At 61.7% G+C, this 11,808-nt stretch overlaps 1 protein-coding gene across 3 annotated transcripts; it reads left to right on the plus strand.

The window, feature by feature from the left end:
- Window positions 1-1,052: 1,052 nt before the first annotated feature.
- ICOSLG (inducible T cell costimulator ligand) lies at window positions 1,053-11,162 on the plus strand. 3 transcript variants are annotated; one of them, XM_035030071.1, is made up of 7 exons: window positions 1,053-1,176; window positions 3,300-3,340; window positions 4,287-4,646; window positions 5,214-5,507; window positions 7,534-7,702; window positions 8,483-8,517; window positions 9,442-9,706. In XM_035030071.1, the coding sequence occupies exons 1-7, from the start codon at window positions 1,163-1,165 to the stop codon at window positions 9,450-9,452; spliced, it is 924 nt and encodes a 307-aa protein (XP_034885962.1). In that variant the 5' UTR covers window positions 1,053-1,162; the 3' UTR covers window positions 9,453-9,706. The 3 variants fall into 3 exon arrangements, with proteins under 3 accessions (XP_034885962.1, XP_034885960.1, XP_034885961.1); XM_035030069.1 differs by lacking the exon at window positions 8,483-8,517 and having other exon boundaries at window positions 9,442-11,162; XM_035030070.1 differs by lacking the exon at window positions 8,483-8,517 and having other exon boundaries at window positions 4,290-4,646; window positions 9,442-11,162.
- Window positions 11,163-11,808: the final 646 nt, after the last annotated feature.

Genomic DNA, 11,808 nt, shown 5'->3' on the forward strand with positions numbered 1-11,808 from the left:
GCCTGGGTAGCGGACTTAGAGAGGGAGGGGAGGGTACTGCGAGGACACACTGTCCTTGCCAGCTCCCCGGACACCAGAGGCGGGGCGTCTGGGATTCCAGGCCCTTCCAGGGGCAGCCTCTGCAAGAAGAGCACCCTACTCCCTCTTGGCCCCACCTACCTCACCTCACTGGCTCTACCTGGCCTGCGGGGGACGGGGTGGGACAGTGACTCAGCCTGGCAGCGCAGGGAGGAGGCCGAGGGAACTGGGCCGGGTGGGGGAAGGGCGCAAACGGGGCTTTTAACCCACCCTCCGCGGCTTCGCGCACTTTCCCAGAGAGAAAACAGGAGAGCCAAGCCCCACAGCCTTGGAGGAGCAGACGTGAACCGGTTTCCACGCAGTGGGCCCCTAAGAGCCTTTAATACCCACATATGCTGTGGTGTGTGGCACACGATCCCCCAAAAGGATAAGGGGGCAAAGCTGGGGGCGGGCCTCCCGGACCCGGCGCCCGATCGGAGAGCGGAGCCCGCCTCCTTCCCTCCTTCCTTCTCTTCCTTCGCTCGTTCCTACACGGGGTTCTTACTTCCCCTAAGACTTGGAGGTGCTGCCTCCCGTTCGAGGGAAGCGGGGAGGAGGGAGGACGGCGGGCACTGTGCCCAGCCCAGCCCCGGGCAGGGAAGCGCGGGTTCCTGGGACCCGGTGCGAGGCAGGCGCCGCCGGGGCCCGGGCGCTTGGGGGCGCGGACGGTCTGCGCGACACCGGGGGACAGCACTTGGCCTCCCGCGGCCCCCGCAGCCGGGCAAGCCTCCCGCAGAGCCCTCGGCCGTCCTCCTCCCTGGTACCACGCACCACCACCCCACGCCCCCCAGCTCCCCGGGACACCCGTAGCGCCCAGGTCCCGGCCCAGCGTCCGTGGCTGCGGAGGACTAACGTGTGGAGCTTGCGGCAGAGCTTCCGGGCCGCTGGCCCCGCCCAGTGGGAGGGACTGGGCAGGGGGTGGGGTCAGGGGCGGGGCCCGGGCGGGGGCAGGGAAAGCACTCGGCCCGGCGACTCGCTTCGCGCTCAGAGCCTCGGAGGTGCGCGGGCGCGCGGTTACAGCTGGGTTCCGGCGCTCCGAGGGCTCCCGCGGCCCGAGGTCTCTCGCGCTCCGAGGTCTCCCGCGACCCGAGGTCCCGCCCCCACCATGAGGCTGAGAAGGTTAGTGTGGGACGCCGGGGAAGAAGGGGGCGGAGGGCGCCGCGGGAGCAGGGAGCAGGATCCCGAGGCGGTCGGATAGAACCCCCACTCACCTGGTGGCCCAGGCGGAATCCGTGGGGGGGTCGGCCCCTGGGAGCCAGGCGGCATCCGGAGCCCCTACCTGCAGGCGGGTGGCATCCGCCCAGGGGCGGGGCGGGTCGTGGGGGACCGACGGCAGCGCGTGGGAGGCGGATCCCCGCGAAGGAGGGAGAGCAGCCGCGCACACTGGACTAGGGGAACAGCGCCGCCGGGCCCCCCGCGCCCCAGGCCAACACCACCCCACCCCCCGCCCCCGGGCCCGCAGCCCCCAACGGATTGCCCAGAGGCAGGCCTTGACCTCGCAGTGCCAGGATCACTCTCCAGGGCCAGCTGGTGCGCACCGTCTTGTGCCATGTCTGCCCCCCACACACCTAGGATCCCCCTCGCTCATCAGCGGAGCCTCCAGGGAAGACGAGCTCAGGCCAGCCCATCACTCCTGGTCCTTGCTAGTGGGAAGGTCTAGATGACTGCTTTCTCCCAGGTTTTTGCCAGAATACCCCCTTCAGGTCACATCATGGGGTCGACAGGCTGTGTCCCCTTGATAAGCCGGTGTGGCGGCAACACCTGGGTCCTGCCACCCAGTCTCCCTAGTTATAAATGTAGGTCCTTGAATGTCACAGCCACCCATACCCCAGAGCCTGGGGGGTTGGTCTGGGAGCCAGGTGGGACAGCAAGGGCCCAGGAGGGCCCAAGAAGAGGGCCCAGGGAGCACCGAGGGAGAAGGCAAATCTGTCTCCCTCCCCAGAACCCAGAGCATGTGTTCACGCCCCCAGGGAGCCCCCAGATAACCCCACGAGGCCCTGGCAGGCATATGCCCCCTAAGCCCTCAGCACAGAAAGGGGGCACCATGGGAGACCGATGGGGGGGTCACCAAGGGGTTTTCACAGCCTTGTGTTCTAGAAGGTAGCTCTGGCCCCAGGGAAGGGAGCTGGACATAAGGGTATGGAAGTCATCCCCAAGGGCAGGAATGGTGGCCCCAGCAGGGACAGTGACAGAAGACAGGCCTGCCTGCAGGCTGTGACATCTGTAGGGTGTGGGGGAGCCCCTGATGGCCCAGGGTCTGGCTTGGCAGGACATGCCTGAATGTGCTCTCGAGGGATGGGCCTCCATGTCCACCCAGACGACAGCTCTTGGGGCCGGGGCAGGGGTTCCCACAGGTCCGGAGTTCACTCAGCAGACACAGGATCCTGGGAGGCCTGCAGGAGGGGGTGGCTGGGCTGAGGCAAACAGAATGTGGAGTCTCCCAGGTCGAAGGTCTGCTTCAAGGAGTTTGGGAAGTCCCCAGAGGGATTTGCTGGCCCCTGGCGGCCAAGCTGCCCGCCAGCTCTGGAAGAGCCACCCGATTCGGTTTCTGGTTTCAGAATGATTGTGTTCCTTCCGAGGGCTGCCCAGCAGCTCAGCTGCCACTGCCCTTGCACACGTTAGATCTCTCTGTCTCCCAAAGCTTTTTTTTATTAAGGTTTATTGATTTACTTATTTCAGAGAGAGAGAGAGCGAGCACGAGTGGGAGGGGCAGAGGGAGAGCGAGAATCCTTGAGCAGACTCTCCCACTGAGCGGGGAGCCAGACCCGGGACTTGATCCCGCGACCCTGAAATCATGACCTGAGCCGAAACGAAGAGTCGGGTGCTTAACCGACTGTGGCACCCAGGTGCCCCCCTGTCTCCCAAAACTCAAACGTAGCTCTGACTACAAACACCTTCAAAGTGTATTTTTCTGATTTCATACAATTTCTTGGACTCCGTGTGCAGCAAAGGCCAGGCCAGTGCTGGGTTGGAGGCTGTGACCTTGGGGGCGGCTCCCACCACCCCTCCTGATCACACTGTCGGCTTCGGGGAGCTGGCTGGTGGCTCAGGACTGGCAGCGCTGCTGGGCTGGCCCTGACCCCCCTTGAGGAGTCCCCCCACCTCGGGAACCGCCCGCCGGGCTGAGGCTGTGGATGTGGTCGCATTTCTCCGTGGGCACAACCACTCCCACCCGCGAGGAGCAGTCTGCCCGGTTTGGAAGGAGCAGGAACTCACCTGCCTTTCTGGTTGTTTCTTTCCAGTCCCGGGATGTTCCTGCTGCTGCTTGGCGCCCTGCAAGCCAGTAAGTCCGGGGGGCTCCTGGGGGGCACCTCTTACTCCAGCCCTTCAGGGCTGATCACTGAGGCTGCAGATGCAGGCATCAGCAGGGTCCTCACCACGGCCCTTCTTGCTTCTCTGGGGGCCCCTGAGAGAAAGCTGGGTCCCGGGGCTCAGGTAGCGAGCAGCTGAAGGCCACAAAGGGGAGTGCTTGTGCAGACCCCACGGTTCTTATTTGAGTTCGTGTTTCGCAGAGGTAGAAGGCAGCTCGTCCCACGTGTTTCAGTCCCTCTGCTTTCCCGATGAGCTGGGGCCCCCTGTATCTCCTGACCCCTTCGCCCCAGTCCACCCCGGGGAACCTGCAAAGCCACCACCTTGCAGAAGAACAAGGAACGGGGATTCGGCACTGCCGCTGAGGCCGAGGGCTCGCCGAGCCTTCCAGCCCCGAGGGTGGCGGACTGGGGACACCGTCGCTTTCCCTGCAGGCGTTCCTGTGGTTGCAGACGGTAAATCCGCTCTGGGTACAGCGCGTCAGCCTCCCTCAGGTAGTGTGAGAGGCATTAGAATGCTGTTGCTGAGAAACGGGTTTCTTGTAAATATCTGAATTAAAAAAAAAACCAAAAAACTTTTATTTTGAATTAATTGTAAATACCCAAGAAGTAGCCAAAATAGTGCAGCGCGGTCCTGGGTGCCCACCTGTCCCCCCACTTCTCCCGCTGTTAGCCTCTCGTGTAAGGGTAGCAGTCCATGTCGGACAATACAGTGCCTGCCAAAAACGTCTGAATTTTAAACATGCTACCGCATTCCTACACCTATCTGATTAATACGTTACATTTCTGCTGAAATGAGTCAGAGGTGGTGTTTGAGTCTTGAGACCAAAAAGCTTCCTTCCCCCGCCAACCCCCAGTAGAGTAACTTTGCAGGCAAGGAATCAACTGCAGAGAATCAATTTTGTACTTTTCGAATCACAGCAGATATCCAAGAGCAAGAAGTCAGAGCGCTGGTGGGCAGCGACGTCGAGCTCAGCTGCATTTTCCCCGAAGGACACACTTTCGATTTAGATGACCTTTATGTGTATTGGCAAATCAGCATCTTGGGCCACCCGACGACCGTGACGTACTACCTCTCTGGGAACAGCTCGGCCGGCCTTGAGGACAACCGCTACAGGGACAGGGCCTGGCTCGCGCCCGAGAGCATGAAGCACGGCGACTTCTCCCTGCATCTCTACAACATCACCCCCCAAGACGAACAGAAGTTCAGCTGCCTGGTGTTTAGGAAATCCTTGCAGTTAAAAAAGATTTTGGACGTGGTGGTGACGCTGCACGTGGCAGGTAAGACCACCGAAGCTGGCGGGAGCCATCCCACCCCAGCCTTACAGCCCAGAGCACGTATGAGCAAGGCAGTCCCGGGCTCATTCACCTGCTTCTTCCGTTAAGAACCTCCTAATCTCTCCTGGTGGGTTTCTCTCTAACTGGGGGTGGGGCTGAGCTGGCTGAAAACTCATCCAACTGGTAGGAAGTTTTCTGTAGCCTGAGTTGATCTGGTCTCACGGAAGAACTCCTAATCTTGCTGTCTTTTCCTTAAATTCTCCAACTCAACTCCAGCTAGGTATTCTGAATGAAATTAGGAGAGAGTGCTATAAAGCACTAAGTGAGATCAGAATTTAGGAGACAATTCAAGTCGACCAAGGACCTCAGCTCAGCAGAGACGGGCTGTGTCATCTGGAGTGGGGCCACTCATGGGCAGAACAGGGTGTGGGGGGCTGCCCAGGCCACAGTCCGCCGGGGTCAAGGGCACGATGGGCTGCCTCCCCTCTAACCTGGCCTTGATGCCCTGTGCCCCTCCAGTTCTGACCTTCAGCACCTGCCTCCCTCACCACCCATCCCCTTCTCCTGCAGCAAACTACAGCATGCCCATGGTCAGCATCCCAAGCGGCCCTCTCGAGGACGAGGAGCTCACATTCACGTGCACGTCTACGAATGGCTATCCAAAGCCAAATGTGTACTGGATCAACAAGACGGACAACAGCGTGCTGACCGAGGGCCTGCAGAACAGCACGGTCTTCTTGAACGCACGGGGCCTATATGATGTGGTCAGCGTCCTGCGGATCAGGCGGACCCCCAGTGTGAATGTCGGCTGCTGCATAGAGAATGTCCTTCTGCACCAAAACCTGACTGGCATCGGCCAGGCAGGTAAGGTCCTCCGGGGTCTGCGAGAGGAGGCCAGCCCAAGACTGTGGGCCTGCAGTGACTCAGAGGACAGGCCCCTGCAAGGTGCCTTGGCGGTGGTTTCTGAAAGCTGGTTGGAAGGGGGAGGCAGTGACAGGCAGCCCTTGAAGGGTAGGAAGAGGGCTGGGCGCTCAGTGCACATTCCTTGACTTAATGTTCATTCTCAGGCTCAGCTTTGCTGACCCATTTTACAGATGAGGGACTGAGGATGGAAGGTTGTGTAGAACCAGGCAGCAATGGCATCAGGATTAAAGGCACGCCTGCACAGTCTTTGAGCTTGTGCCCCTTCAGAAGGCCAGAGCCCCCACCCGGGGTTCCAGCTGCCGGAACCGGGCCTGCTGCTGGCTCGGGGCTTCCCCGCGGGAGGGGTGCAGGCAGGTGGCTCCTTCATAGAGGCCGCGGGCTCTTCAGTCTGCGTGCCCCTGTCACGACGTTGAGATGACAGGTTCCCAGCGGGTGGAGGTGGGGTCCGTGACAGTGGTGATGCCCTCAGGACACCCCCCCAGTAACCTGCAGGGCCCCGTGCAAACTGGAGAGAAATGCGGGGCTCCTCGTTCAGGAGTTATAAGAATGCAAGATGGCAGCAGCAGAGCGTGACACCACGCACAAGGCTTCCGAGTGTGGGCCTGCAGGCCTGCGTGGGTCACACTCCATGAAGCTGGCCGTGACCCCCAGGAACTTCGGCAGGGCCGCTATCTTCCTTCCTGAAATCAGCGCACAGCCTTGTGACTCAGTGGTCACGGTCTCTGAGCCCAGACGGACCAGGACAAGGGCTGCACCTGACAGCCCGCCTCTGACCACGGCCTCTGAGCCGCGCTCTGCCCGGCAGAGCAGTCCGGCGGCGGGTGGAGGGGAACCGGAAGGTTCTCCTAGGCAGTGGTGTCGGTTGTGGTGCTGTGGGACAACTGGGGGGCGTGTTCAAGCCCCTCACGCCCAGACCCAGTGGATTAGCACCTCTCAGCCTCTCTCAGGATGATTCCAATGCACGCTCAACACCGAGCCACTGAATGGTTTCTCCAGGTTTGGAGAAACCCGGGGCGTTTGTAACAAGCTTCCCAGGGGTGCCGTGGCTGGTCTGCCCGTGAGAACCATGTTCCAAGGGGCTAAGCCATGGGATGTTGAGACAGGAGGGATTAGCCCCCTCGTGCAAGGGCCTGCGGCCACGGCGGGGAACAGTAATCGCAGAGTTTCCGCACGGCCCAGCCGTTCCACTCCCAGGCGCTGGCCCGGCAGAACGGAAAATGAGACATCCTGGTACATGAGCGTTCACAGCAGCAGTATTCACACGAACCAAATCATGAGCGGATTGACCCATCCATCCACACGGTGCAATGTTACTCAGCCACGAAAAGGAACGCAACACTGCCACGTGGAGGGGCCTTGAGGACGTCACGGGCAGTGAGAGACGCCAGGCGGCAAAGGCCCTCACCCTCCAGCTGCACGTACATGAAACGCCCGGGACGGGCAAATCCAGAGCCAGACAGTCGCCGCTTGGGGGCCGGGGGAGGGGAGGCAGGCGCGGCAGATGGGGTCCGGTGGCCCTTTGGAGTGAAGGAAAGGCTCTGGAACCAGATCACGACGGTGGCCATGCCACGCTGTGGACGGACGTCACTGCAAAATGGCAACATTGACGTCATGTGAATTTCATCTCGGTTTTTGGTTTTTTAAAGCCAGCAATAAAGCTGACAAAAATAAATCGCATTGGCCAGGAGGAATGCGTGCTTGCCGCCACGCCCGGCCCGGTGCGGGCGCTGCAGAGGCCGGGCTCCGGGCCGCCCGGGCAGGGGTGCCGCCGGGAAGACGGGGAGGCTCCCCTGAGGGAGAGAGCCCCTTCCCCTCCCCCCACCGGCCTCGGGTTCAAATAGCCCAAAACAGTGCCCGGGAAATGCTGTGGCCTCAGTGCCTCCCTGAAGCCCCTCTTGCTCTGTCAGAAGGCCCTTCCCTTCCTCTGCACCCGTTAAGTCTTGCGTTCCTTTCCTCTCTCTTGTAGAAACGCCCAGGGCAACCGAACCCAGCAACACGGGGAGCCACACCGGCGTCCACAGGAAGGGCCACGGGACGGTGCTGAGTGCCCTGGCCGTGCTGGGCATGGTCGTGGTGGTGGCCGCGGCCGCCGGCAGCATGTGCAGAAGCAGGTGCCCCCACGGGATCCACGCCAGGTATCAGATCAGGTGCCGGTGGTAGGGGCTAAGCATTTCTGGGGTTGGCGTGAGCCCGATGCCTTTTTCAAGATGTGGGCTCTGCGCAAGGCCGTCTCCCAGCTTGGGGTGGGGGTGGCAGCTTCTGAATTTAGAGGTCAGGATGGAGTAGATTTCTATGGAAGCCGAGCTGCCTTCAGTCCTGAATTCCGGCCAAACTCAAGGACAGATGGAGAAAGTCTGGGTGTTGACTCTCTAAAACAAAGCAGCAGAACGCACAGAAAAGCCCAGAACACGAACAGGGTCACACCCCAAGGGTCAACCAGGAAGGGCCTTGGGGGTTAAGGGACATCTCGCCAGGTCAGCCTGATGGTAGAGGCCGGCGGGCATACCCTGAGATAAAGGGGACAAAGCTGGGGACCTTCCAGATCTTTCCGGAGGGTGGGGCCCGGGCCGCTGCTGGATTAACAGGTTGGCTCCTAGCTGGAGCCCTTCCCTAAGGGAAGTTCCCATGTGCCCCCCAGGAGCCTCCAGCGTGTGGCCTATTTTGCCATCCCAGAAAGACTCCCCACAGCCTGCAGCCCCATGCCCATCCGGCCAGGCCCTGGGGAGGCGCCCAGAGCCTCTTACAGTGCCCTGAACTTAGCTCTGACAAAGCATCTTCCGGGAAAGCCGGGTGGCCTGAGGGGCCCTCCCCTGTGGGCTCACCCCTGCCCGGCACCCAGAGCCACTGGAGGTTTAGGGTGGCCCCTCCCCCACCCTGTGCTGCCCACCCTGAGCATTTCTGGTTCCTTCCCACAGGTGCCAGGCTGCAAGGCCAGAGCAGGCATTCTCTGGTGAGTCGGCCGCGAGGGAAGGGGCCGGTGGAGAGCACGTGCAGGCTACGGCAGTGGGCGGCTGGGTGGTGGCCCTCTCGGGTCCGCCTTTGGCACGAGCTATACTTGATGGCCAGGGGAATGGATGTTTCCATTTTCAGAGACACGGTGAACCCCTCGGGAAGGCGCTTCCCGCTTGCCCCCTTGGCATGTAATCAATCCTTGCTGACGCTGGGTTACGGAATTTTCCAGACACGCAAGCAGAGAGCCTGGGATGATGACCCCCAGGCACATCCCCCGAACTTCACCCTTTTCCCCTAGGCCCACCCTCCCCACTCCACCCCCACGGGGGGGCTCAAGTGAGTCCAGACACTGTGTCCTTTGTCAGAGAACAGCTACCCGTGGCAAGCACCCCCACTGTCCCGGGAGCCAAGGTGGATGTGATTCCTACCCAATGTGGGAACCATATCCACACACACAGCCTGCATTTCCCACATGCAGGGGCCTCGGGCTGCAAGGGGCAACGGGCCGGCGTGCACTTGACCCCTGAGGCAAGTGAGCAGCCCGCTCTGAGCCCCGCCAGCCCATCCGGGCGCTGTGGCCGCCCACGGGAGGTTGGGCCCGGGCTCTGCACGAAATGCAGCACCCCCCACGAGGGGCCCACCTGTTGATCCCGGGGAGCCTGGTCCTGGCGGCTGGCCTGCGGCCCAGGATGTGCTCCTGAGGCCAGACAAGCCCATTTCAGACAACTTGAGAACAGCAACCTGCTAAACCGTTAGGGCCTGACTGTTCTTAGGGCCAAACGAAGTGCACCGTTTGTGGGTTTTCAGTTCTCAGCCCTTTGTTTTCACCATTCTGAGCCCCGAGAAAAGCCAGCCGTCTGCCTCCCCCATGGAGGGAAGCAGGTGCCGTGTTCCACGACACCACCTTCTTTCTCTTTCTTAGACTACGTTTGACGAGAACTCACCGCCCGGGAGGTGGACAGGGCTTCTGTGAGATGCCACCAGGAGGGACGGCGGACTGCAGCTTGAGAATTGACTCGGGCAAGGCCTGGTGGCCAAGGGGGACCATCTGCCCCCATCGGCGCCATTAACAAGGGGGCTTCGTGGACACGGGGCCTCTCCGGCCTGAAGGGACACGCAGGACTGTGCCTGACCCCAAGGAGAATGTTCCAGGGGCTGCCCCAATCCTGGAATGAGGACCTTTCGAAAGAGTCAGCAGCTCCAGAACACACATGCCCCCCATGTGGGCAGGCTCCCCAGCTCTGGGGCTTCGTGATGGCTCCCTCCCCCACCGCCCCCCTGCAGCCCATGGGGCCCTTCTCAATATCCAAAACCTGCGGGGGGTTTGGAGAGATGGAGGTTTTCTGAGACCAGAGGAGGTCGTCTCATTTAGGAAGAAGAGAGAGGGTGCGGGCTTTTCCGCGACTACCCTGCTGGGTGAAGGTCACTCAAGGGTGTCTGTGGGACACGTAGGTGCAGGACTCCCACCCCACCTGCACCCCAAGATGTAGGACCTGTGTGTCTGCACGTGTGTGTGTCCAGGATGCAGGAAGTGGTCAACACTGCAAAATCCCTGAATGACTCCTGGGAGTTTGTGTTTCTCCGGAATCTTCACTGGGAAGAAAGCCTGACCTTGTTGTTTTGGTCAAAAGCTGGATTTCCCTCCTAAAAAGACAGTGGAATTTTTCGAGAAGACAGTCTGCTGCTGGGGCCACCATGGCAGGAGCCGCGGCCTCCAGGGAAACCCAGAAACTCGCTCAAGCAGGAATGGGAGCTCGAGTCTCCGGTGGACACGGGCTTCGCCAGGTGGCCATCGAGGGCCTTCAAAGTGGCGCCATGACCCGCATGGAGGAGGCCTTCTCCCGGCAGAGCGGCAGCCGGTCAGAATGTGGCGCTAATTCCACCCATCCTCTGCACCTGTCACCCCTGGCCCCCCCCAGAACCCCCCCAGAACTGTTTACCAGGCTCCTCGGAGCCCCCCGGGCCCAGCAACGGGCAGCAGAGGTATGCGGCCCACAGCTCTGAAGGTTTCCATGTTGTGGCCCCAAATGAATCTAGCCACTTGTGTTTCCAGAAGGTTCTGTGAAGGAGGCTGCCAGGTCACGCGGGTGTGCGCACCCGTGGGAAACGCAGCCTGTCGTCCCGCCTGTGATCACTCAGCCCTGGTGGGCGGGCGTCAGAAGCCTGCAGGCCCCAGACCCGGACGGGACAAACACGGGGACCAGGCCCAGGGGCGGAGCTGTTATAAGAAATTGTTCGTTGTCTATTTTTGTGCCCAGAACTCCTCACACGGCTGTGACATGAGTGTGGGGAGACTCATGAGCATCAGACCACGTGAAGCATTAGAAGGGACGTGTCGCTACAGAGGGACGGGGTCACGGGCATCCGGAGCAAAAAGCACAAGTGACCACCGGGTGTGGAAGGGCGTGCGGAGCCCTCCTGCAGCTCCCCTGCGGCAGACCCTGCTCGCCGGGCGCCCACCCAGGCAGGACCCCGGGGTCTCGTTCCGGCTCCTTTGGGTCTGGGGAGATGTACAGTGACCCTTCGCCCCTCAGCCTGGACGTCACCGTCCGCTCCTCATGCTGTGCTTTGGGCAGGCCGGAAGCCAATGTTCTCGTGTCTGCTTCTGGAAACCCGATTTACAAGAATACAAGATGGAAGCGGCGTCTGTGTCTAGTGGCCTCGGTCAGCGCGGCAGGCGCCTGCGAGGCTTGTCTTTCCTGCTCGCCCAGGGCCCCGCCCCATCGGTGTTCGCCCCGGGGCTTGTGTCCCCTAGGGGACGCTGGGCAAGGTCTGGTGGCATTTTTCGGTTGTCACACGTGGAGTTGCCACTGGCCTTTAATGGGTAGAGGCACCCAGGACGACCTGCTACAGAGAAGTACCCCCCGCCCCCGGGGGTCGGTGTCCGAGAGCGAGAATCCCTGCCCTGCGCAGTCACCTGCTCCTGGGAGGCAGGGCGAGTGGGGCTTCCTGTCCCCTGCTGCACGGGGGCTCCCGGCCCACGGCTGTCTGTGGCTCAGGACAGGGGATTCATGGTTCACGGGTCCATGCCAGGGAACGTCCCCCCTCAGGCTCCTTCCCGCTTGGCCCGGTTCCATCCAGAGTCTTGAACCATCTCACTGTGCTCAGTGTGTGGCCGGTGGGCACCCAGCCTTGCTGTGGGGCAGAGGCCCCACCCAGACGCCCAGGCCCTTGGGAATCCTGTCCCCGGGGGGCCCCTGGCTCCCGCCACAGCCACCTACCCTGCACGTAGTAGGTGCGGTAAGACCGCTGGGGAGGAGGAGGCCGGGCGAGCACACGGGGCGGCTCA

Source organism: Mirounga leonina, unplaced genomic scaffold (genome assembly GCF_011800145.1).
Source record: "Mirounga leonina isolate KUSES-001 unplaced genomic scaffold, KU_Mleo_1.0 Mir_353, whole genome shotgun sequence".
NCBI classification, from domain to species: Eukaryota; Metazoa; Chordata; class Mammalia; order Carnivora; family Phocidae; genus Mirounga; species Mirounga leonina.

What these genes read in the sequence shown, in the direction of transcription:
- ICOSLG (XM_035030069.1), top strand. An exon ending in GGTGACGCTGCACGTGGCAG is followed by an intron (nt 4,647 to 5,213) that starts GTAAGACCACCG and finishes CTTCTCCTGCAG; the next exon opens with CAAACTACAGCATGCCCATG. An exon ending in GACTGGCATCGGCCAGGCAG is followed by an intron (nt 5,508 to 7,533) that starts GTAAGGTCCTCC and finishes TCTCTCTTGTAG; the next exon opens with AAACGCCCAGGGCAACCGAA.